A 25829-nucleotide genomic window follows, 5' to 3' on the forward strand; every position below is an offset into this window, starting at 1 on the left:
AAATGCCCATCAACAGACGAATGGATAAAGAAGATGTGGTACATATATACAATGGAATATTACTCAGCCATAAAAAGGAATGAAATTGAGTCATTTGTTGAGACGTGGATGGACCTAGAGACTGTCATACAGAGTGAAGTAAGTCAGAAAGAGAAAAACAAATATCTTATATTAACGCATGTATGTGAAATCTAGAAAAATGGTACAGATGAGCCAGTTTGCAGGGCAGAAGTTGAGACACAGATGTAGAGAACAAATGTATGGACACCAAGGGGGGAAAACCGCGGTGGGATGGAGATGGTGGTGCACTGAATTGGGCGATTGGGATTGACATGTATACACTGATGTGTATAAAATTGATGACTAATAAGAACCTGCAGTATAAACAAACAAACAAACAAAAAAACCCAACTAATACTAAACTTTCTTTGGGTTATTTGCATGGAAATATGTTAATATAAATGTTTCAGACATTACATGAAATTTCTAAAAATCGTATATGTTCTGGTATAATGTTATAAGTCATAATTCTAGTTATTACTTTAAAATGTATATCTCAGAAATAACTAAATTTCCTTGTCAATTGCATTATTATGAACTTTCATCAAATCTTTAACTGTGGTCATTTTTAAGTCTCTTGTCATTTACAGACAGTTCTGGGTGTACTCTGATGACTTTGCAAAAATGTTCCTATAAAAGGGTTTCATCTTCAAGGAATTCATGGAAAAGACTCTGTGACAAGTACAGGTTTCTGGTAACTGACTATACTGCTGAACTGAATGAATAAGCATTTTCAGAACTCTAATGGAAAACTGATGAATTCATAAACGTGCTAACAAAAGATCAAGATGAAAAAAATAATTACATGGGACTGAGTGAACTGATGAGGATGATTATAATTTTTGTGACTTTCTGTTTGAATAAAAAAAAATCCCACAAGGACTCAGAGGCAAAAAATATACAAATCAATTTTCACTGCAAAGTAAAGGAGCTGTTACAGTGGAGGATTACTGGACTGCATGTCAATACTATGACATAGTATGAGTGTGTTCTGTGTTTGGTAATTGCAATCATTGTTGCTTTTGTTGTGGTCATCCATTTACAATGCTTGGTGTCAGTTTATCTCTTGTAAAAATAAAATACAGTGTGTGTGTATGAAAAAAAAGAACTTAAAAAAAAGAGTTGTGTAAATGATGCTGGCAGGTAGAAAATAATAAAGCTGATATGAACATGCAGAAAAAAAGAATATATTATGTAGCCATTTAAAATTATAATTATGAACTGTATAAAACTATATAAAAATGTTTATATTAAGTGATAAACTGTGTACCAAATTAGATCTTTGTTCTAACCATAATTATGCAAAAAACGTGTATAAATGCATAGAGACAAATAGGAAAAAATCAACACAATTTTCTAGAAGGTGAAATAATTGCTATTTTATTTCCTCTTATTTTATGTATATTATACTTACATATTATATACATATATTATTCTTTGTGCTTCCAAAGAAATTTTTTTTTTTCTTTTGCGGTACGCAGGCCTCTCACTGTTGTGGCCTCTCCCGTTGCAGAGCACAGGCTCCGGATGTGCAGGCTCAGCGGCCATGGCTCATGGACCCAGCCGCTCCGCGGCATGTGGGATCTTTCCGGACCGGGGCACGAACCCGTATCCCCTGCATCGGCAGGTGCACTCTCAACCACTGCGCCACCAGGGAAGCCCTCAAAGAAATTTTAAATGAAAAGAAAGAAAAAACATTACATTAAAAAGTAGCAAGTCCAAAAAAAAAAAACTTTACAGAAACACATTTTGAATGTGCACTGCTTACCGTTTCATAATATGTTTTTTTTAAAAAAAAAAAAACTGATTCTTTCAGAGATTGCATGCATGATACTGAGATTATTTGGTTTTTGTGTCTGTATAATTGGTTCTTCCCAATGTAAATTGATTTAATCCTTCACGGGACAATTCTTAAATGGTTTAACTATAGGTCCAGATCAACTAAATAAAGATATAACCTTGTCTTTTAATCATCAAAGAAAAAAATAGAAGCCCTGATCTAGAAGGTTTTAAACCCTTAGCAACTATAGCAGTCTACAAATTTGTGAACAGTTGTGAAAAGTTTCAGGAAAGATAATCTGCTTTCTCCCATTAAGAAAGTTTAACAAAATTAAATATTGATGGTAGGCAAATGGACTTATCCAAAAACTATTGTATGCCTTGACTTGAACTTAATTAGACTGTAAGTGCTTAGACGGCAGCTTCCTATTCTCTAGATATGCTGTATAACCTCTCAGTGCCTTGGTTTCTTCATCTTTTAAGTGGAGATGATGATAGTGTCTCACAGGGTTGTTGTGATAATTAAATTGGATAATGCCATGTAAAGCACTTGGCACAGTGCCTGGCACATGGTAGTAATAAAAAAATTCAGCTATTATAATATTTTTAAATATTTATTTATTTTTGGCTGCACTGGGTCTTCATTGCTGTGCACGGGCTTTCTCTAGTTTCGTTGCAGTGTGCAGTGCAGTTGTGGAGCACCAGTTCTAGGCGCGCGGACTTCAGTAGTTGTGGCACATGGGCTCATTAGCTGTGGCTCGTGGGCTCAAGAGCGCAGGCTCAGTAGCTGTGGCACACGGGCCCAGTTGCTCTGCGGCATGTGGGATCTTCCTGGACCAGGGATCAAACCCGTGTCCCCTGCACTGGCAGGCGGATTCTTAACCACTGCGCCACCAGGGAAGTCCATCAGCTATTATAATATTAATTATTATACCAGACTTATCAATTTCCTTCCTGGCTCTCCACAGTACAAATAAAAGTCTTTAAATATATTGGTCAGGGCAGAAGACCTGTATAGACATTTTTCCAAAGAGGAAATGGAAATGGCCAACAGGTACATGAAAAGATGTTAAACATCGCTAATCATCAGGGAAATGCAAATCAAAACTATGATGAGAGATCACCTCCCACCTGTCAGAATGGCTATCATCAAAAAGAACACACATAACCAATGTTGACGAGGATGTGCAGAAAAGAAAACCCTTGTACACTGTTTGTGGGAATGTAAATTGGTGCAGTCGCTGTGGAGAACAGTATGGAGGTTTCTCAAAAAACTAAAAATAGATACCGTATGATTCAGCAATTTCACTCCTGGGTATACATCTGAAAAAAACAAAAAGATACATGCACCCCAATGTTCATAGCAGCATTATTTACAATTGCCAAGATATGGAAGCAAACTAAATCTCCATCAACAGATGAATGGATAAAGAAGATGTGGTATATATACATATATACACACATATGTATGTGTGTATATATGTGTATACACACACACACAATGGAATACTACTCAGCCATTAAAAAGAGCGAAATTTTGCTATTTGCAGCAACATGTTTGGAAAGGGGCAATATAGGGGTGGGGGTGTGAGGTACAAGCTACTAGATGTAAGATAGGCTCAAGGATGTATTGTACAACACAGGGAATATAGCCAATATTTCATAATAACTGTAAATGGAAAGTAACTTTTTAAATTGTATAAAATTTTTGAAAAATTAAAAAAAGATTGTGGTAATATATATATATGTTAATAAATCATTGATTGCACTTTTTTGCAGTATGCAGTCTTCTTAAAACAGATCTTATACTTTGTAAATGTATAATAAACCATCACTAAAAAGCCACCTAATGGTTAAAGGCATAAGCTTTGAAGTCGGAAAGGGGTAAGTTCAAATTCAAATGCCACTACTTACTACTTACGTGACATGAGAGCTTCTTTAACTTTCCCAAGCCCAGCTCGTCACTGGAATCATAGTACCTACTTAATAGGATTGTTGTGGGGATTAAATGAGATGATATATGTAAAGTGCCCAGCACATAGCATGACCTCAATAAGTAATATCTATTCCTTTTCTTAATAATTGCTCAATGTGTGGCAAACGTGAAGCAGGAGGATTTCCTTAATGCTTCACACAAGGTCCCCTGAGACCTGGTCCTGAAATCCCTTTCTAGCCTTGACTCTCGTTGTTCCATCTCTCACATCTTACTCTCCAGTAATACCACTTTCTTTGTAATCCACACGCAGCCCCCAACATACACCCTGCTCTCACCTCCAGGCCTCTGTTCTCTCCTCTTCCCATGTAGATTAAACTTCCCTCCTTCCAGAGCTGACCCCTCCTTCACACTCCCACAGCAGTGCTCCCCACACACACACACCAGGCCTCCATCAGCACTTCCCGTTTGTGCTGTTTTTGTCTGTTTACATATCTGTTTTGCCAACTAGACCATGAGTTCTTTGGGGGCTTGGGCTGTGTCTTATTTACCTCTGAACCCCCACTAACCCCATACTTGGCACAGGGCAAGTGGAGAGTACGTGACTGTTGATGACACCATCTGAGAAGGAGGTGTCCCTTTTCTCCCCTTTCTACTCCACCCAGAAAGCCACCAGCTCTGTCTGCAAGTGGGGGCCCCTTCTGCTTGCTGGGTTTATGTAAGAACGTTCTGCTACTTGGAGTCTCTCCATCCAACACAATATATGTGAGCAAAGCAAGGCTTCACAGAGAGGAGTCAAGGAGGCCCTGCCCAGTCAGCCTTCCTGGGGAGGTATGCTATATGTCAATACAAGCTGGATTTATATGCAAACACACAACAGCTTTCTGAACTCTATATCTGAACTATCTAGATTTTCCTCTTTCTAAGTTATATCTGCTCTTGATCTGCCTGGATATAGTATGCAAAGCTGTACTGAATTATTAACAATACTGCTTGCGAGCAAAGACTACAACAAGAGAAATGTCAAGGGGAGAAAATCTGGAGTTTAATGGTGCCAAATGCCAAGAAGGAAATACTTCCACCAGGGCCTCATCCCAAGGTTATGCACAAAGATAAGAGGACTCAGGCAAGTGTAGAAGCAAAAGGCCCCAGCAGGTCTCAAAACACAACTTAAATAAACATTTATGGAGCTAATGTATTTTGTTATAATGTTTAACATAAAATAATTATAAACAAGAGGGAAAATCATAAACACTGCAATTAAAAAACAATTCAGTAGGCTATAAGTCTACACAATGCATATGAAATTTCATATTCTACTACCTCCTCTGGCTTTTACCCAAGAACATTAAAAAAAAAAAAAGACAGCGAAGAGGAAGAAAAGGGGAAATTAACGCATCTAAAGGATTGGGTTTTGAGAGAACAAACAATCTTCAGTAGTCTGTGAGAACACAGGGAGCATACTCTCAGCTTTGCTGGACTGGTCAGTGACCTCCCAATGCCTCTTTCATGTCTTATCTTGGAATCCTGTCAGGAAGCAGGGGTACAGCTTGATTTTGGTTTTCTGGGCCCTACAGCAGAAGAGAGTATGGCCCTCCTTCCATTTCCGGAAATCTCTGGGCCCCATATAAGACCCAAGAGCCTTGGAAACAGTAGTTTGTTGGCTGCCCTTTGCTCCTAATCATGGAGGTGATCCTCATGGCATACAGAGGGAATGTCAAATCTATGAAAGCCCAATCTACAGGGACTCAGGCAAGTGGAGTGCCACTAGAAAGAGGGTGGCTCTGCCCTGACTGGTGTCAGTCTGGCCATGAAGCCCTCTTAGTGTACAGGAACCGCCTCCTCTTTCCTCCGGCTCTCAGGACCAGTGCAGTGTGAATTCCACTAGCAGGCAAGTGGAATTCCACTAGTGGAATTCAGTGTCTCTGCAAGACCTGACCCAGGCAGGAAATGTTTGAAGTCTTGAACACAAGATGGCAGTATATACTGCTCTATTGCAAGGGCCATGAGCTTGTGAAAGAAGGGGGGTGGGGACTGCTGACTGAAACTGAAATCCATTTGAGTGAAAACTGAACATCATGAATATTTTAAATATTTTTCAGGAACCAATAATTATTGAATCCTATGCATTCAAAGTATTCCAAGTCTCCAAGTTCTGAGACACCCCAGAACCCTACCACTTACCCACCCAGTGCATCCCTACATCTCACAAAGCTGGGGTTTGACCCAGGACATCAGCCTGCCATGCTCCCCACAAATCTGCCCTTTCACCTCAGCTCAGCTCCAGAGGCACCTTCTCCTCAGGGTCAAGAACTCCTCAGGAGGAAGTTTCATGTGACGCCCCCGCCCCCCAGTGCCTATGAACATCCAATCACTGCACCTCTTGTAAATTTTTATAGTTATTCAGTTACATTGTTATAATAAAGCTGCAGCAGTTGTTAAAAATATTGAGATACATCCATGACCGTTGGTGAATAGCTGCTGCCTGGAGCTACCTACCTCCTCCCCTCCCCCCTCTCCCACCAACCTCTGCAAAGCTCCCAGCTAGTGTGGCTTCTACCCCTGCCCTCCACCTTCCCTCTTAAAGAGACCTCCTTGCAACTGAAGCATTAATTGACTGGTAGGTGCCACAGGGGCCACCAGGACATTGCTGGAGCATTATGGCCTGTTCTTGTTCTAATTGGTGATATTTTGAAAAGAGGAAGTTCAAGGGAAAACTGCCCATGGTCAGCTAGCCAAAGGTGGAGGTGGGATCTACCCAAGACAGGCTAACCGCTATGCTATTCTTCCTCTACTTTCTAGAATGTTTTGATCTTTTCTCTGTAGTCTTATATAACTTAAATGTAGTAAAAGTACTCTGAGTAACTGAAAAGAAAGTATATTCTGTTATCAAAATTTAGAGTTTGATATAGGGCTATTAGATTGATGTTCTTCAATTACATTATTCAAACATTATTAAAATTAACTTTTAAAATGTGGCTATATGAAAATTAAAATTTATATATGTGATTCTCATATTTCTATTGGACACAATTGCCCTATACTCTTTTTTAAAATTTTTTTATACAGCAGGTTCTTATTAGTTATCTATTTTATACATATTAGTGTATATATGTCAATCCCAATCTACCAATTCTTCCCTCCCCCACCAACACCTCCCTGCTACTTTCCCCCCTTGGTGTCCATACGTTTGTTCTCTGCATCTGTGTCTCTATTTCGGCCCTGCAAACCGGTTCATCTGTACCATTTCTGTCGGTTCCACATATATGTGTTAATATACGATATTTGCTTTTCTCTCTCTGACTTACTTCACTCTGTATGACTGTCTCTAGATCCATCCACATCTCTACAAATGATGCAATTGTGTTTTTTATGGCTGAGTAATATTCCATTGTATATATGTGCCACATCGTCTTCATCCATTCATTTGTTGATGGACAGTTAGGTTGCTTCCATGTCCTGGCTATTGTAAATACAGCTGCAATGAACATTGTGGTACATGACTCTTTTTGAATTATGGTTTTCTCAGGGTATATGCCCAGTAGTGGCACTGCTGGGTCATATGGTAGTTCTATTTTTAGTTTCTTAAGGAACCTCCATACCATAGTGTTATGTATCAATTTATTGGTATGTGTCAATTTCTCCATAGTGGCTGTATCAATTTACATTCCAACCTTGAAAGGGTAAGGACAGAGATCACCTAAGATGGCAGGTGGGGATCGGAAAAGAGAGGGGAGAGGAAGTTTGGAAAAACCGGGGAAACTAAGTGAAGAGGGGAAGATGGGACAAAACTAGGGAGAAAGAGGGGGTGCAGAGGTGAGGGAAGCGAGGGGGAAATAAAATGAGGGAAAGGAAGGGGAAGAAAGAAACCAAGGCGAGAAAAAGAGGAATGGGGGAGGAAAGGGGGTAAATGAGGAAATAAAGAAAAGGAATCCAGAAAAGGAATAAAAAAGGGGGCAAGGGCTTCCCTGGTGGCGCGGTGGTTGAGAGTCCGCCTGCCGATGCAGGGGACACGGGTTCGTGCCCCGGTCCGGGAAGATCCCACGTGCCGCGGAGCGGCTGGGCCCGTGAGCCATGGCCGCTGAGCCTGCGCGTCCGGAGCCTGTGCTTTGCAACGGGAGAGGCCGAAGCAGTGAGAGGCCTGCGTACCGCAAAAAAAAAAAAAAAAGAAAGAAAGAAAGAAAGAAAGAAAGAAAGAAAGAAAGAAAGAAAAAGAAAAAAGGAAAAGAAAAGGGGGCGAGAAAGAAAGGAAAGAGCAGAAAGGAGTAAATAAAGAAAAAAGGAAAAGAAAACTGAGAGGAAAAAATGGGAGAAGAAGGGCCAAGAGAAGGCAGGCTGGGGGGTGGGGGATTGAGACAGCGAGGGAACAGGGGCGGCAGGAAGCCCGCTGAGGGGCCGGCACTCCCCGAAGCGAGCTCAGAGACCGCTTCCGCTGGGGCTCAGGGGAGACAGGAGAGAGCAAGTGGGGCGAAAGGGTAAGATGAGTGAAGGGAGAAGAAAGGGACAGAAACCAAGGAGCAGTTAAGTGTGCTTCTGTGACTTTTGTTCCAGGCCCGTCTTGGGTCCTCCTGAGGCGTGCCCGGCGCCCCCAGACTCTCCTCAGGGGCCACCGCTCTCTCTGCACCGCCCCCTCTACCGCCACCCCGCTTCTCGAAGGCGGCGTCTCTCCTGTAGGGGCACCCGTCCGCGGTGGGACCAGGCACGTTGGCCCGCCCGCCGAGCTCGAGACCGGGGTGGCGCGGCTGCCCCGAGCGGCGGCTCTCGGGGATTTCTGGCCGAAGATGCGCCAGAGGCGGCGAGGGAGCCCGAGCTTAGGCGCCGCGGAGCACGCGGAGGGAGGGGGAGCTGGGCCGGGCTCCCGGCCGCTCAGGCGAGGGTGCGGGCCGCCTTGCGGGTGCAGGGGGCGGGGCGGGGCTGGGGGCGGGGGCAGGACCGCGCCAGCTCCGGGGAGCACGAGGGGGGAAGCAGCGGCCCCTCACAGGCAGCCGGCCCCCCGGGGGTCATTTGCATGCTGTCACGGCCCCTCGCCGACTCCCGGGCGCGCGGCTCGCTCGCTCGCTCACTCGCGCTCGGCTCCTGCTACCGCTCCGCCGACGCAGCCCCGGTGAGCCCGAGATCTGGCGAGTCCACGAGCCGGGGAGGGAGGGAGGGAGCCCGAGAGGGAGGGAGCGAGGGCGCGCCCCGGCTCTCCCTCTGCCCCGCCGCCCGCCCTTCCTGCTACCACAGGTCCGCCCCGGGCCCCCGCTTACACTTGGGAAACTTGGGACGGCTCTGGGGCCGCGTGTGGCACCTCAGGGGGGCGGCCCCGGCCCGGAGAGTAGGAGGGGGGGGTGAGAGGAGGAGGAAGAGGAGGAAGTGAGCCCGAAGGATCCGCTCAGAGCTGTTTGTCCAGCTGTTTCTATTCGCACCCCGAGCGGCGCAGCCAGAAGGGGGCCGAGTCGAGGGTGGCCGGCTCTCGGCGCTCATTTCCAACTCTTCTCCTCGCAGCTTGTTTTTCCCAGACACCCTGGAGTCTCCTCAGGCCGGCCCGGCGGGCGCGCACCTGCCGGCCGCCCCTGACCTCGCGGGCCAGGCGTCCCCCGAGGTGGAGGATATGGCCCAGCCCAAGCCCAACTGCCGCTCACCTGTCGGCCTCGACTGCTGCAACTGCTGCCTGGACCTGGCCCACCGGAGCGGGCTCCAGCGCGACAGCAGCGGGGACAAGCCGGGCAGCCCCACCGTGAGCAACTTTCGGCAGCTGCAGGAGAAGCTGATCTTCGAGAACCTCAACACTGACAAGCTCAACAGCATAATGCGGCAGGATTCGCTAGAGCCCGTGCTGCGGGACCCCTGCTACCTGATTAACGAGGGCATCTGCAACCGCAACATCGACCAGACCATGCTCTCCATCCTGCTCTTCTTCCACAGGTGGGTGACAGGGCACGCGGCTGGGCACACGGGCCCAGCTCACAGCCGCCTCGGCTGGACCCGCCCTTCTGATAGAAAGGGGCAACTGGGAAGGCCAAGAGGGGCACTGGGCAGGGGGGAATGGGGCTCCCGGGCAGCCACGACCGGACCCTGAGGCAACCTGGATTCCTGTACAGCTGAGGGGAAACCTGGCAGGTGGGAGCCCTGTTTTGAGAGGTGCCTGCAGAGTCTTTCCTAGGGAGATGCTGGAGCCCAGGAGGTGGACAGGGTCCTAGATGGTTCGGGTGTAGCTGGAGGCACTTTCTTCCCCAAATGCCCACCTTTCTACAGCCACTTTGGAGAATCTGCCATGGGATGCTCCTGGGATCTGAATCGCACCCTTATCAAAAAGCCCATTTCCAGATATGCAAACTCAGACGGAGACTGCAAGGGCTTTTAAATTACTCAGTGGCCCTGACTGAGGATGAGGGCAAGCAAAATGTCTAGACAAATTAAGCCGCTGCTGGTGTGGGGGAGGGGGGGGATAGGCAAAATTAGAGACCTGTGAGAATTTCTTGAAACTCCGAATGGGGCAGGACCCCGCACCTCTTCCATGGATCACAGCTTTCAACTTCCAGTGACGGAAAAAAGCAGCCCCAAAGAGCATCCTAAAGACAGGAGGGTGCATGATCCATGTCCTAGCAGGCGCGTGTTGGAGTGTGGGGCAGGCTTTCTAGAAATCTTGCTGAAGGGCAAGGAAGAGAGAGGGAAGGACTGAAACACAATGGCTGCAGTCCTCCAGTCTGAGACACTCTGGTAAGAGCCAGTCTTGGGGGGACAACTGAGGCAATTTTGAGGCAGGGGAGGCAACTTCAGGAAACCCAGTGGTGGGTTTGGTGTTCTTAGAGCCATAGGAACAGGGCACTGGGGTGTGTGTGTGTGTGTGTGCACGTGTGTGTGTGTGCACGCGTGCGTGCGCATCCATGCGTGTGAGCGGGCGGATTTTCTTCTTTCTCAACATCACAGGTTATGTAAGAGAAAGAGAAACCCCGCTGTGGGAGACCTGGGTTGTAGTACAAGTTATGGTTCGACTTCCCTGTGTGAACCTGAGCAAGTCGCCTGACCTCTCTGGCCTCTTAAGGTTCCTTCTAGTTCTGAGATGCCAGGTTGTGGGCAGGTCATGTGCTCAGACAAGGTAATAAGAAATGTTGAGCTCCCACAGAATACTTGAATAATTGAATGGCTTTTCAGTGAGGCACAAATAAGAAAGTTTAAAAGCCATCGAGCTAGGCAAGAACTACCCTCACTTAGTGCTCAGCCCAGGTTTGCGTCCTCAGCCCCAGAAGTTCCAGGAGGGGGCAAGCGACTTAATTAGAATTATTATAATAGGTTGTATTTTCAGGCATTTTTTCCACACCATCGAAGCCCTTTTTCATCTATTAGTTTACTTTACGCATCAATTTATCTCATTGTCTCCAAGAAACCACGCCGTGTGTGGAAAAGTTTTCTAGGGAATCTTCATTTCTGGTGAAAGATTACTACAAGCGTATTCAGACCACAGCAGCTGCAACCCTGCCAAGCGAAAGCCCTAACAGTTAGGCTCCTAACAATCTGCTGGGATCTGGCCTGTAGGCAGCGGGGGAGGGGTGGCAAGACACCTGGAAAGCGCACCTGTAGCACTTGCACTCTTTCAGCTGGGAGAGAAACGGCTCCGAAGTGGCTTGATGACACATAAGAGGGGATGCTTCCTCGGCTCTGGTTCCTAGGTTGGAGGCCTGGGAGGGTCAGACCTAAGTGAGTGACGGGTGAGACTGAAAGCCTGAAATCAAAGTGTTCGCTTGTGCCACACCTTGGGAGGCTTTCTGGTGGTCTGGGTTTCTTGAGTGGCAAGACCTCTTTGTCACCTACTCCACTGACACTTGCTTGTTGACGTTTGGTTTTTGGCAAAGCCTAGAAATGCTACCAGATTGGGTGGGGAACTGAGAGCATTGGTAGAGGGAAGCATCTCAAGCCCTCAGGCTCCCATGAGGCCGGGGAGTGACAGGGTCCTGTGGTAATGGCCTTAACGGTTCTAGCGGGACAATAGCAGGACAAAGCATTCTCTCATTTGCCTTGACGACTGGGACCTTAGAGATTGGAGATTCTCAGTTTGGTTGCAGTTTTGCCTAAAATGACATGCTCATTAGCAAAATAGGAGACCATTATTACTGGTCACGGGGTTTCTCCAAAATCTGAGCTGGACCATCTTCTCCCAACTGAAAATTTCCTCTTCTTACTTCATTTATTCCCTGGTTTTCTATCTTCATACCACAGCCATCATTCTTCCTTCTGTCCCATTTAATGATTTGATATTTCAGATTCCTGCCTGGGTGTCTTTTTCTTCTAATTTGTCTACCTTCAAGGCTGTCTCTCCTGGAGAAGCAAGTCTTCCTGCCCCTCCTCCTACAGCCCACTCCCCTGCTGTAAGGGCTCCTATATTCTTGGGAGAAAGGGTGGGGCAAGTTCTTGATTTCTATCTGGTTTGTCTGCTTTGACCTGTCCCTGGCTCCCAGCTTAGCTCTTGGTTTCCTTGGAACACAAGAGTGTAAGCAATTTGAGGGTAGGGCATGTTTTCCACTTACTTGGCTTTCCCTTGGCTTCTAAGTTATACACCCAGTACTCAATAAAGGTTTTTTTTGGCTAGGTGACTGCTTAATTGTTGGTGTGGTCCTCTGTAAAGATTTTACAACTTTAGTCTTGGAAAATTCTTATTAAGGTTTAAATGTGATTTTTTTTTTTCGGTGTGAACCACATGCAGTAATTCTAATAGCCTGGTAGAAGTCCTGATGAACAGTGCTGTGTATATACATGTGAATCAGTGGTAATGGGCATGTAGCTCGTTGGTATGTAAATGGTGCCTCTAAACTACTGGGGTGGGGGGGAGATGATGTGTTTTACACACCATCCCTTCAATCTTGTGTTAGGTAACTAATAACTATAATAGATTAATAGCTAACATCTATTGAGTGCTTACAGCATATACTAAGCACTATAGCTGCATAACGTCATTTAATATTTACACCAACCCAATGAAATGGGTACTGTTATCACCATTCTTCATTTTTTAACGAAGAAAACTGAGGCTCGGGAAAATTAAATAACTTGCCGATGCCTTACAATGAAGAGCCGAGCCAAGACTCCACCTAAGGTCAGTAAGAAACTAAAGAATCGTCTATGAAGAAAGAATTGTTAAGCAGAGGTAAATATTAGCCCAGAAACTAACCAAATGGTTAAAATGTCCTTATTAGCTCGGGCAACCAACCAACCCAGGACTTTCAACCAACACAGGAGTTTCAATGGTCAAACTGGGACAGTCCCAGGGAAACTGGGATGGTTGGTCACCCTATTATTAGGGGACTATACCATATCATTTGAAAATGCTTCTAAAACTGGAAAACTTAAGAGGCAGATGTAATATGCTGGGCAAAGAGCTAAAATCTCCAATTGAAATACAGCCTATTAAAACACTTGCAAAGTTGAAATTTGAGGGGCCTTAATTCTCCGATCAGTAAGGTTTAGCAAGCTGGAATGGGAGCTTTTGCCATACTCTGTTGTTGTCATTGTTGTTGTAACCTCAAATTTATTTCTGAGATTTTATCCAAAACTACTTCATCAGCTCTATTCTGCCTTCAGCCCCCAAGCACATCAGCCAATGTGATCTGAGCTGCTCTGAATCTGAGTTCCCTTCCAGCTCGGAGAGCCCCAGGAGTCTACCTTTAAGCTTCTGAGCTGGCAACAACTGGTCCCCACACTTAGATGCTCAGAAAATAATAATAGCAAAGATTTCTAATTGTTTTATGTGTGCTAATTCATTTAACCGTCCCTATTGATGTAATATATAACAGTAAAGGGAAAGATGTAGATTCAGAGATTAGGCTTCCGACAAAAAATTGCATAAAAATTATGTGTGCTTCTCTGAATCTTCAAACTAATGATTTCATAAATGTATATTCCTGGACCTGATTTCTGAGGACGTAGCCACTTACATGATGTGATTTGAGGGACAAAACTCTCCTGCCTGCCTGCTGTAGTGCCTAAATTCATAGTCTAAGATCAGTTTTCTGTCCTTGTACCATCTAAAACTCCTATCCCGTAGCGCAGTGGTATTTGGACCACACCATAAGAAATCCTGAATTAGAGATTGCAACCCTTTGTCAGCTAATTTGCCATTTGATTTTGAGGATGGTGTACTTTGCTGTAGAGAGGCTTTGGGTTTCCGTGTGGTTAAGTCTGTCATTCTTTGCCTTCGTGATTTTTGCTTTTGGTATCAAGCTTTGAAAGTCCTTCCCTAGCCCGAGTTAATTTAAAATAACTATTTCCTGAGTGCCTAGTGGTCTGACAAAGAATAGGCAATCTTGGATTAAGGCACATTCTCTGTTAAAAACACAAATGCATTTGCAAACTTAACATTCATGGTTTGTATACCTCATGAGAGCCTCAATATGTAAGAAATAGCCTTTTTGCTGAGGCACAGATGTGAATTCCATGTGCTAAGAGGCTTTGGGTAGTGACCGACCCTACTGCTCTACCAGCAGCTACTATATATATTACATTTGTGTGTGTTTTATATATATGTATAAAGTATATATATATATATATGTATGTACATATATACCAGTAAAATATATATATAACATAAAGTTTGTCATTTTAACCATTTTTAAGTGTACAATTCAGTAGCATTAGGTATATTCACAGTGGTGCAGTCATCACCATTATCCATTTCCAGGACTTTGTCATCATCCCAAACAGAAACTCTGTACCTGTTAAATAACTCCCTATTCTCCCCTCCTCCCCGCAGTCCCTGGTAACCTCTATTCTACTTTCTGTCTCTACGAATTTGCCTATTCTAGATATTTCATATAAGTGGAATCATACAATATGTGGCCTTTTGTGTCTCGCTTCATTCACTTAGTGTAATGTTTTCAAGGTCCATCCATGTATCAGCATTTCATTGCTTTTTATGACTGAATCATATTCCATTGTATGGATACACCACATTTTGTTTAATCCATTCATCTGTCCGCGGACACTTGGGTTCTTTCCACCTGTTGGTTCTGATGAAGAACGCTGCTTTGGACATTGGTATACACGTATCTTTTTGAGTCCCTTCTTTCAATTCTTTTGGGTCTCTACCTCGGAGTGGAGTTGCCCAGCACCTACTTTTCAACTCAGTGTTTTGGTCCTCTACTCTTAGTCAATCCATTCAAGTGTAGCAATGCCCATGAAATGAGTGAATGTCTACTTTGGGGAGAACACGCCCTCCCTGAGGCAACTGCTAGTGCTAGCGATCACAATGAAAAGAAAGCTAAGAAGTTTAACAAAACAACAGAAATAGTAGAAGTCACATGAGGGAAATGATGTGATTTCAGGATGCTCATGAATTAGAAACTGGCAAAAGTTTTTAGCGTGTCTCTCTAATGAATGGCCAGGGTCTATGGGGGTTTACTACACTGAGGGTTTCCTTTTTAAGAGAGTAACATGTAACAGCTTTGCTTGTCGTTAACTACTATGTGTGGATTTGTTTATCAGAATTTTCCCTGGGGCGACAGCTCACTGGGAGTAGGGTTCTATGGGAATGGAACATGGAAAAGCCAAGTTTGGAGAAGAGAAGCAGAGAGATGGGGCCGGCGTCCTTGCAAGGCCTGCTGCAGTGTGGGGCTCTGGGAAGCACGGAGCTCGGGAGGTCTGGATGGAATGCTGGCGCTCTTCAAGAAAGGTGGCAAGGGCTTCCCTGGTGGCGCAGTGGTTGAGAATCTGCCTGCTAATGCAGGGGACACGGGTTTGAGCCCTGGTCCGGGAAGATCCCACATGCCGCGCAGCAACTAGGCCCGTGAGCCACAACTACTGAGCTTGCGCGTCTGGAGCCTGTGCTCCGCAACAAGAGAGGCCGCGATAGTTGAGAGGGCCCACGCACCGCGATGAAGAGTGGTCCCCACTTGCCACAACTAGGGAAAGCCCTTGCACAGAAACGAAGACCCAACACAGCAAAAATAAATTAATTAATAAATAAACTCCTACCCCCAACATCTAAAAAAAAGAAAGGTGGCAAGAACAGAACACAGATTTCACCTCCTCCGCCTCTGGTTTGTCAGGAATGGACCCATGTGAGCCCACATCTCAGAAAACAACTCTTTCCAGGGTGACCTTATTTTCCCTCCTAGCCTGAAGAGAAGGTTAACAATCCTGCTGATATTTGCACTTCCAGATAAACTAACAAGCTTTCAATTCCAGGTAGAGCTTTGGCTCCTTTCCATAACAGGTCCTGAAGGCCAGGAAGTCTGGGAAAACAGAGATGGATGTGTCTGGCCATGGCTGCAGGGTCTCCAGGTCCACTGAGTGTTGAAGCCCAGCAGAGCATTGCCCACACCTTGTGGGCTGGTTGAGAGGAATAAGGTCAGCCATATCTGCACCTGGTGGTGGCCATTGCATGGTGTTTGCTCATCACGATTCTGCTCCTGCCTGAACTTTCTCCTCTTATGTAAGGCATCCCTCAAGATAACTACGAAGCCATAATCTGCCATGGCTGGCTGCGTTTACATAACAAATTGGTTGGTGTCATGCAATAGTCTCTCTACCCCTGGAGAAGCCAACGTGCTGCTTGGGCCCGAAGCTTGGACCCATTTGGTGGGGCACCTGTGTGCTCAGTGCACTCAAGGGAGAGCATTCCTTGACCACAGGGGTCAAAAAAGATGAAATTTCCCTTTTAGATGAAGAAGGCAATAATGGCCCAGGACATGTGCTGTCCCAATGCTTGCAGTAATGGGACAAGGGTTAGGGCTTCGCTGTGGGGCTGCAGCTTTGGCAGAGCAGGACCCTGTGGGTTAATGGGATCTCTGTGAAGGCCTGAAGGATAGAGCCCAGTCTCAAAGCAGGTTTGATGAGGAGTCAGGGCAGGGAAATGGCTTATGGAAGCTACCATGTACCATATGGAAATCCAGCTTAGCGGAGGAGTCAGAGCGATGATAAGATGGGGTCTTGGAGAATAGAAAACAAGTTTTTTTTCAAATGCTAACCCAGGCAGGAGGGACTCTCCTCTACAGGCAAGTCTAATTCACTTGTACCTTCTAGCTGGAAACCCCTACCCCAAAGTAGCTACTGCTCTTTTGGAAATAGTTTAAGAAGTGTGAGATCCCAGCCATCATGGAGACTGACTGGGAAGCTTCCCAATGTGCAGACACTAGCCCAGGGGGAAACAAGAGCTAGAAGCGAGCTTGGCCAGTGATGCCCCAGGCACGCTATCAGCCTTCCTCCCCTGGGAGCCACTTTCCTCAAATAGACCCAGCCTGAAATCAGGCCCCTGCCTGTGGACAAAGCCCCACAGGGACCTTCCCCATCCTTCCTCGAAGGAAGAATTTACTCACGAAACAGCCTTGGGTATTCAACCTACTTCCTCTTGTCTTCTCTTCAGGGGAGATGGAGAGCAGCTGCTCGCAGCTTAGGGTCTGGCCAGGATTCCCGCTCCGAGTTTTCTAGGCCAGTGATTGGCTACAGCTATCCCTGAGGAAGAAGGGGGTGAGAAGTGAGAGGAAGGGAAGTGGTTCCAGCGGCTCCTTCCTGGCTTACACCACACACACACACACACACACACACACACACACACACACACACACACACACCTCCCTTTTAACCTCACTCCCAGACTAGGCTGGGCCTGGGCCAGCCTGAGGTCCCTGACTCATATCTCGCGTAGTGCCTTATGTAACAGAGCCAGGTTACTGAGGCATCAAGCTTCTGCTTGCTCAGTGGCAGGCTTCCCTGGGGCCAGGCATTCAGAAGCCTGATGGGGGTCTAAGTAGAGCTCACTACACTTCCAAAGGAACAGCCTGCTCTCCCTAGTGTCAGGCCAGCATCTGCTCAGAGCCAAGTGCCAGGCTGTGAAGGTGATTCCCTCTTGAGCCCCCATACTCAGCAGCAAATGTAAGCAGGCAGGCGAGCTTCTGCGGGCTTAGTGTGGTTTGGGGTGATTTTGGGGGGGCGGGTGGCATCTCCTTCTATCACCTGATGGTACGGCGCTAAAGAGTCAGCGTGGTGCGTGTGGAGGGGCCCCAAAACAGGGGTCAGAAGTTCTTCTTCCTTTTGTATCCGCTTGTTGGTTCAGGTACTGTTCTGGAGACTTTGGGGAGAAGGGTTTAGTGGAAGCTGGAGGAACTTTTTAAAGGAAGGCCTAAGCCAATCCCCAATCTATTCTCCACAAAGTCTAAAAGTCCCCAAGCTGGCCTGAATTCACAGTGATACTTAGCTCCCTTCCTAGCCTGTTCAGAAAATTGCATTACTGGTTTGGTGCAACTGAGTCCCCAGTGAACTGGGGCTTGCTGAATTCTATGGCGTATTTCTCTAATAAGCTTACTTGAATATCTACATTACAGAATAGCCATATCAATCTAATAGTGCATTGGCTCAAAGTTTGTGACTAAACCAATAAGTCCTCTTCTTCTCTTTCCTCATCTTTGCCCAGCCTGTCACACTGTGTTGCCAGGGGGTAAATGGCTCACAGGTTGAGGGTAGCTGGGGACACTGCTGTCCTGTCTGAGAAAAAGAGGAAGAAATAGAGAGATAAAGTCAAAAAGATGGCATTGGGAATTACCAGCAGGTATGATTTGTATCCAAATCTCAGACTCATGAATCCTCAGACAAGCTGAAGACCACCATCTCAGGGCTCAGGAGAGCTGGGGACCCCAGGTTCCCTGAATCCAGTGAAAATTGGGGGCAGGGGCTGAGGTGGAGGTGCAGAATTTCCCTTCCTTGAGACCCCTCCCAGGCCTCTAGCCCTTCACTTCTCCCTGTCTCCTCACCCTTTCAGTTCATAGTCAGTTGCAGTAAAATAAAGAAACAAAGAAAAAAGAATAAGAAAATCCCTGCCCAGTTTTAAGGCAATATACTCTGCCTTCCCCAGGTGCACAGGGAAATGAACGAACTCAGGCCCTGCACTGCGTGACCAAGCACTTCAGTTAATCAATCCATCATTTATCGACCAGGGGACTGCTATTTATCTAGCGCCTACTGCGGATTTATTGAATGTCTACCCCGCTAAGCACTGTAGAGGACACAGAAGGGAGGCAGCAGAGGCACGGGCTGGGCTGCGGGGAGCTGAGAGTGATAGAGCTGCATCCCAAGGCTGGCGGGGAACAAAGCAGTTCCACCGGAGCCAACGCAGGCCACACTGGGGCTTCTGCTCCTTGAGGGAAAGGCCTTGAGCTTGCTGTTCCCTGGATCTGCACGTCCGGAGCTTAGGCGATGCCAAAGCAGACTAGGAAAGGAGAATCTATTTCTGGCTGTGGCTTCCAGCAGGGCCTTAAAGAATGGATTGGTTCTGGCCCGGTGGGAAGAGCTGTAGGGCTCCCTAGCTGGGAGCCGGAAGGGGAACCTTGCCAGTCCATTGGGGCTCATGGGTCAGAACGAGCTGGCTGCGGTGGGGACAGCGAGGAACACTTTCCATTCTTCCTGGGCTGAAACCCAAGAGTCACCCAGCTTCAAGAAGGAGAGGCCTACCCTGGCCCTCCTCTCATGGCCCCTCTCTGACTCGGGGCAAGCTGGACCCTGGTAGCCTCCCCTCAGACACCTGGCTAGGCTTGGATAGGTGGAGGCCTTCAGGGTCCGGAAGCAGGAAGGCACCTCTCGTGGATGCTTGTGGAAAGCTCATCAGAACCGGGAGTGTTGAGCTTGGGAGTGCAGTTGAGGGTGGGCACCAGAGGAGCCTGGGGATATGGCTTCACATCTGTGCACCTCTGGCCTCAGTCTCCACCAGGCCCCTTCTAAGGGGGGGGGTGACAGAACCAGGGGCGTGCCAAGGTGCTGCCCTGATAATATATATATCTTTTGCCCAAATCTCTCTGGAAAAACGTCGCTGGAGGCCCCACAGGGTGTCATTTTAGCCTCGCTTATACTTTGGTCAAACGCTTCTTTCCCAGGTGCCCTATAAATGAAGGTCCTGGGGTTGGGCTGAGGAAGGAGGGAAGCCTCAAGCTGACGGGAGAGGAGAGGGAGCTGGAGTAGCAAAAAGGAACCGGCCTCAGATCATCTGGGGAAGGAGGATGCTGCTTATGGTCAGCACCTTACTTTCTGGGGCCCTCTCCCCGAGCTAGTGTCCTGGGCATCTACACCCACACCCTTTCCCATCAGTGCTCTGGAGAATTCACATTCAAGTTCATGAACAGATTCAGTCAACAACAAATATTGCAACAACAAATTATTGCATGCCTTCCATGTAACAGGCTCATTGTTGGGCACTGGGATTAGAGTGGGGAACTCACAAAAGGCATGGTCACAGCCATCATGGGATAGTCAGTAGAGTGGGGGAGATGAAGATTAACCAGAATAGCCATGCTAATGAAAGTATAATGACAAATTTGTGCCAAGGGGGAAAAGGAATAAGCTTCTCTCAGAGAGTATAACAAAGGACCAGACAAGGCTTCCTGAGGAAGTGATATTGAGCTAAAGAAATGAATCTCTATTGCTGAAATTCTAATCATCAGACCCAAGTCAAAGAAGACGTGTTTAGACAGAGGCTTTCTCAGGAACCCCTGAAGTCATAACATTAGGTAGCCGCTCACACTCTTGGAAATATTTCTAGGCCATGAGTGGCCAGCAGGTCCAAAAGAGGACTGACAGCATTCTGACAAGAGGAAGAGATGAGTTCGAAGCCCACGGGGCAGCTAGTACTTAACGTCATCCTTCGCTAAAAATAGTCCATGACAGTATGGAAATGCGTAAAGGCTGGCCCTGGGGACCAGTGATAAAGTGGGTATAGCATATGGGGAGGGAAATTTGTTTTTGTAAATTATTTACTGTAAAGAAAAAGAATGGGGAGGGTCGTCTGGGTTTTCTTTTCCCTTTGCGGGCCTCCTTCTGAGTTATGAATGCTTCTCATTGTACAGAGGCAGTGGGGCACAGAGCTTCAGGCTGCACTCCTTTCTGGGGCCTGGGGTGTAAATTTTCTGGGCTGCAAATGTCAGATAATTTGTCCAGGCTGAAAAACAGCCTGAATGCAGAAGGGAAGAGAGGTTGTTTAGCCAACGGGCTAAAGCCTGGGACTTCAGGGAGCTGTGTGGCCAGGCTAAAGAAACTAAGATGATTGATCAGAGAGGAACATTAAGGGTGGGCCTGAGGCTTGTGGAGAGAGAGAAGAGAGGTTGATCTTCAAATATAAGAAAAGTTACAACTCAGAGATGGTGACTAGCTGTTTCCAAACCACACTAGGAACAGAACAAGAGGAAATAGGCCTCTACTGTAGCGTGAAGAATTGCGATTAGATATCAGAAAGAACTTCCTGCCTACCAGCATTCAGAGAAGCTAGACAAAATTACCAAGGGCTGTTATATTACAACTATGGGGAAGGTGGTAACAATAGCAATAAAGAACTGGAGAAAAGTGTGAGAGGGCTGGTTATAAGGACCATGGACAGAAGGGGATAGACAGGTGGGGAAAGCAAAGGCGTCAGAAGTAGGTGCTTATAAGGAAAAGGAAAGTGCCTGCGTGAGAGATGAAAGTGTTTTTAGGAAGATACTTTCATAATAGAAATGTGTATGAAATTTCCATTGGAGAACAGTCATGAAAGCTAACATATACTCTCCTAGGACTGGAATCCTGTGGGAGAATACACTAAGGATCTGTGAGGTCCCCTGCACACCCTTCAGCCTTATCTCCTGGCCAAATTAGCTTAAAGGGGATACCCATCCTCCACAGGCTAACAACTTGGGGGAGCATCTCAGTGTGGGGGCCATTGGGATAAGACTGCCCACCCCAGGTGCATGGGGAAGAGGAGGGCTTCTCCTTCCACACACAAATGAAAATCAGACACAGGGGAGAAAGTGGCAGCCAACAAGCCAGGCAGGATCCCCGCGGCAGGAAATTTACAATCTAGTGGTGAAGACAGACATCAAATAATAATTACACAAATAACCATATCATTACAATTGATCATAATGAAGAAAAGGTGCAGGAAACCGTGAGAACACAGGCTAAGGGCACTTCCCCCAGGATTAGAAAATCTGCAAAAAGTAAAGTCACCTTGTTAAAACCTTGGGCACTGCTTGTGTCCCTCTGTGAGGGATTCTTGCCCCAAATCAGTAGCAAGGAAAGTTAAAATGAACCCAGTCACTGCTAATACCCTAAGATGTGGATTTTGAAGTTCCTCTGGCTCACTGGGGCCCTCAGATAGGAGCAAACCCCCGAGGAAATTTTCTCATTGCCAAGATCAAGCAGCCATGATTTAGGTAGAGTGATTCTCTAAGGGCCGTAATAGCCTATCAGCTGAAAATCGGGATCAGAAAGGCTTTGAAGAGCTCATCACCTGCCAGATGAACAGGATGAAGGTCAGTGAAGAGAAAAAAGAACTAATGTGCTGAAAATTACTCTCGAAACTGGCCCCCCGAAATGACCATGTCTCCAAAACGCTGTATCTTCAGTCTCCTATTCAAACGCGGGAGGCTTTGCTGGTATATTCTAGTATTGGCTGCAAGGTGTGCCCAGGGCTGTAGAGACTGGGGGAGCAAGGATGGTAGAGGGGCAGGGCCCCCGCTCTGCTTTCCCCGGTTCCTCTCCCAGGGAGGTGGGAGCTGCTGGCCCTTGTGGGGAGCTGGGTTGGGCTTCTTTACCCTTGAAAGTTCCTGGAGGAGCCGCTGAGGAGTAGAGAAGGACATTAGCCACTGTGTGCTCCTGAAGAGTCTGAAAAGACTACCGTTGATAGACTCTGTGACTTTGGCAAGTGACTTCTCTGGACCTCAGTTTCCTCGTGTAGAAAATGGTGAGAGTGTGGTTGGGAAGGTTAAGTGAGAGGACGTTCCCAGGAAGCACTCAGTAAAGGGAAGCCTTCATTATCATTAGGTAAGTCATATGTGGAACCAGAAGAAAACCTCTTCAGACTTGCCTCATCTCCCTCTCTCACCAGTCCCCTCACCGACCCCTCCCCTTGCTCTGTCAATCACACACCCCATCCTACCCAAGGCCAGTTAACACCTGCAATCCAGTCTGGCAAGCGTTCTCCCTGTCAAGGCTTGCTCTCTGAACCTTCTTCATTCACACTCAGGTGTAAATGACTGAGAAGGCTTCTGGTCTTCCTCCTGTTGGGAGGACGAGCTGCTGGGAGCTTTGAAATTTTTAACAGAGCAAAACCTGCAGAAGCACCAGGGCACCCTACTGGCATTGCTGGCAAATAGAGAAGGATTTCAGAGGGCAGTGGAGCTGGGGACTGCCTCTTCAAGACCTCGAGCTTCCCCCTCCCAAGGGTTGGTGGCTGCCACATGCATCTTAGCCGGTGACACAAAAGCTCAGAACTGGTAGGGCTTCCGCAGCCATTCGGTCTGACGCCCATCCCTTACAGATGAGGAAACTGAGGCCCAGGGATGGGTGGGTACCTGCCACAAAGCAAACAGCCAGTTAGTGACCAGCTGAAAAAAGAAACCATGTCTCCTGATTCTCTTGATCCAATGGCCTCATGACTTGTCTCTAGATGGCTGTGGACATCCCATCCCAGTAGGTACACAACACCTCCATGCCAGGAGACCAGCTTTGGGTCTACCTGATGCCCAAAACGGTGTTTTTTAATTTGACTTCATTTAACGGGATTGACCAGTGGTTTGGGTGTTACAGAGCCCCAGCCCTGGAATCTTGCTTCTGCCACAGTCATGCAACGGGACAGAAAGGCCTGCTGTTCGGGTTGGAAAAGAAATCAGTTGCTGAAACATTGGTCTTTTTGAAAGTTCCAACCACAGGGGCTGGCTGGCAGAGCCGACGTCTGGGCTCCCCCGGAGGCTCCAGCCCTCCCCTTCAGTCTGGGAGTTAGTTTAGGAAGCTGGCCCGGCCTCCGGCCTCCAGCCTCCGCAGAAGATCTGGAGGGCAGCGCTCGCCCCAGGAGCTCCAGCCTTCCCTCAGAGCCTGGGAGCCCCCAAAGGCACTCGGGGCCGGGAACTTCCTCCCGCCTCCACAGCTGAGCCAGCCCAGGCTGGCCCCAAGGCTCCTGAGCACTTTTTCTTCTGAGCCTGGGAAAGAGTTTCCAATTGCTCCTGCCTAACCGGGAAGCTACAGAGGGAGAGCTAGAGAGCAAGAGGGAGGCACAGAGAGAGAGAAAGAGAGAGACAGGAGCCAACCACAGCCAGGCAATCAAGGTTGCCCTGGGCAACAGTGAGATGAAGGGGGAAAGGCTGGAGGAGCCCCAGCTCGTGGAAGACCCCCAGCTTATAGAGGACCCTGAACTCGTGGAGGAGGCACAGTTCCTGGAGGAGCTACAGCTCGAAGTGGTGGAAAGTGGGTCAGATTTGGATCCAGAAGATCTGGGTTCGAATCCCGATTTTGCCACCAATCTGATGCTTGAGCTTGAGTAAGTAACTCCCTGCCCTTCTGTGGGCTGCTTTCCCTACTTAAAAAATGGGGGAGGGGGGAGACAAGGTGGTCTCTAGGGTCTCTTCCAATTCAGATATTCTGGAAGGCTACACCTCTAAAATCTTGTGTGTAGATGGGATACATGGACAGTTGAATATGTCATTGAACTCCTGAATGTTAGAATGGTGGGAGTGACAAAGAGGGGGTTCATATGAGCAAAAAAAGGAAGGAGAAGATGGTAAATGTGTAGGGTCGTGACTCCAAGAGAGAGTCTATGCTGAATAGAACGTTAGGGTCCATTTTCAAAACTCAAGGACGATGGTCTCGGAATGAGTTAGTAAGGAGAACCAGGGTGTTTGGGGGTGTGGTCAGTGTGTAGTTGCCAGTGAGCCCTCCACCAAATGTCTCCCAGTGGCGCCTTCACCCCCACAGCTCAGGTCCTCAATCCAGAATGCGTTTCTTGAGTTCTTCATCTGTGTCTTTGCGGAAATTCTCATTCGAATTAGGGGGATTTTCAGGTCTTGGATGTTCACATCCAGACCTAAAAGACTGCCTAAGGAGAAAGACTAGAATTTGACAGCTGCTATGTATAGCTACTCTCCCCCCAACTAATGCACAGATGAGCTACCAGAAACCAATCTGCTTGGTGAATGTTGGTGTTTGGTACATTTCATTGCATTCAGATTCCTTCATAGTGGGTCATCTCTCCCTGGGTTATATGGTGAGGGTCCAGAGCCACAGTAGGTGCCATTTCACTAACCAGAGGAGCTCTCAAGAGGCTTGAGATCTCGGGGCTCCCTACATGGTAGGAACCGCCCCCACCTGTCCTGACACCTGCCCACTGCCCTAGTGCCCTCACCCTCAACACCACACCCTCTGCTTCCTCGCCGCTAGCCCTCCTTCTTGGCTCAGTTTGTTCAACAATCACTTCTTGCCCCTCAGTTAATCAGTCATAGATTCCTATGGTTGCAAGGGATCTTAGAATTCCTGCAGGGAATGGTGCTGCACTATATAGAGCCCTATGGTCCTCCTTAGTGCCTTAGGGACTGCTGAAAGGAAAGAAGAAGGGAGAAAGGGAGGAGAGAGTTGGGGGCAGGGGAGGAGAGGCCAGGGAGAAGGTGAATTTGAGGGAGGAAAGGAGAAGAGGAGAGAGTTTAGAGGGGGACAGAAAGAAAGACGGGAGGTTGATTGTGCCACCACCCTCACCAGATAGAGGTTACACTTCCAAATAAACAAGGTCACAAAGAAGAATCTGCATGTGTCTTTTAAAGTTGGAGGGCTTTGGGTCCTCACCTGGCTTAATTTTCCTCACCAGAGGATTTTCGAGCTGGGCTGCCCTGAACTACAAGGCATTTCCTGGTGGGTGGTGGAAGTTAGGGGGCTCTGGGATCCTGGGGAGCCGAGTGGGCGGAACTCCCTGCCTCAGCCCCGCCTCCCTCAGAGCAGTTCTGCTCGTCTGAAGACTTTGTATCCAGGGACACTGAGAGCGTCCAGGTCAGATTGGGGGAGATGAGGATGGGGAATGACTATCTGTTTAACAACAACAACAACAAAAGCGGTAAGCCACTGAAGGGCCTTAATTCTCCAGCCCAAACAAGAATGTCTTGTAAAGCATCCCCAGGGGGTGGACACACAGCTTCAGCTTGAAGGCATCTACCCACAAGCTGGTTCCCTTGTTGGTCAGCCCTGATTGTTAGACAGTCCTGCGTTTAGCCAACATTGGCACAATCTTTCTGGCCTGCAGAATGCTTTAGCTCCAGTGCTCATGTTCTTGCTGCGGACCTCTTTTGTCTCCTGACCACCCGGGGAGCAG

The 25829-nt window shown here is 47.3% G+C and overlaps 1 protein-coding gene across 3 annotated transcripts in view; it reads left to right on the forward strand.

The window, feature by feature from the left end:
• The first annotated feature begins 8442 nt into the window (after positions 1–8442).
• The window catches only part of TSC22D3 (TSC22 domain family member 3), a 59846-nt gene continuing 42459 nt past the window's right edge, over positions 8443–25829 (forward strand). Inside the window, exons 1-2 of one of the 3 annotated variants that reach the window (XM_059051347.2) lie at positions 8443–8648; positions 9260–9679. In XM_059051347.2, the coding sequence (XP_058907330.1) occupies positions 8554–8648; positions 9260–9679 (515 nt within the window). In that variant the 5' untranslated portion in view covers positions 8443–8553. Of the gene's footprint in view, positions 8649–8735; positions 8877–8915; positions 8999–9259; positions 9680–25829 lie in introns of those variants that run through there. The other 2 variants (XM_059051350.2, XM_059051351.2) reach the window with 2 other exon arrangements.

This window comes from Kogia breviceps, chromosome X (assembly GCF_026419965.1).
Source record: "Kogia breviceps isolate mKogBre1 chromosome X, mKogBre1 haplotype 1, whole genome shotgun sequence".
NCBI lineage: Eukaryota > Metazoa > Chordata > Mammalia > Artiodactyla > Physeteridae > Kogia > Kogia breviceps.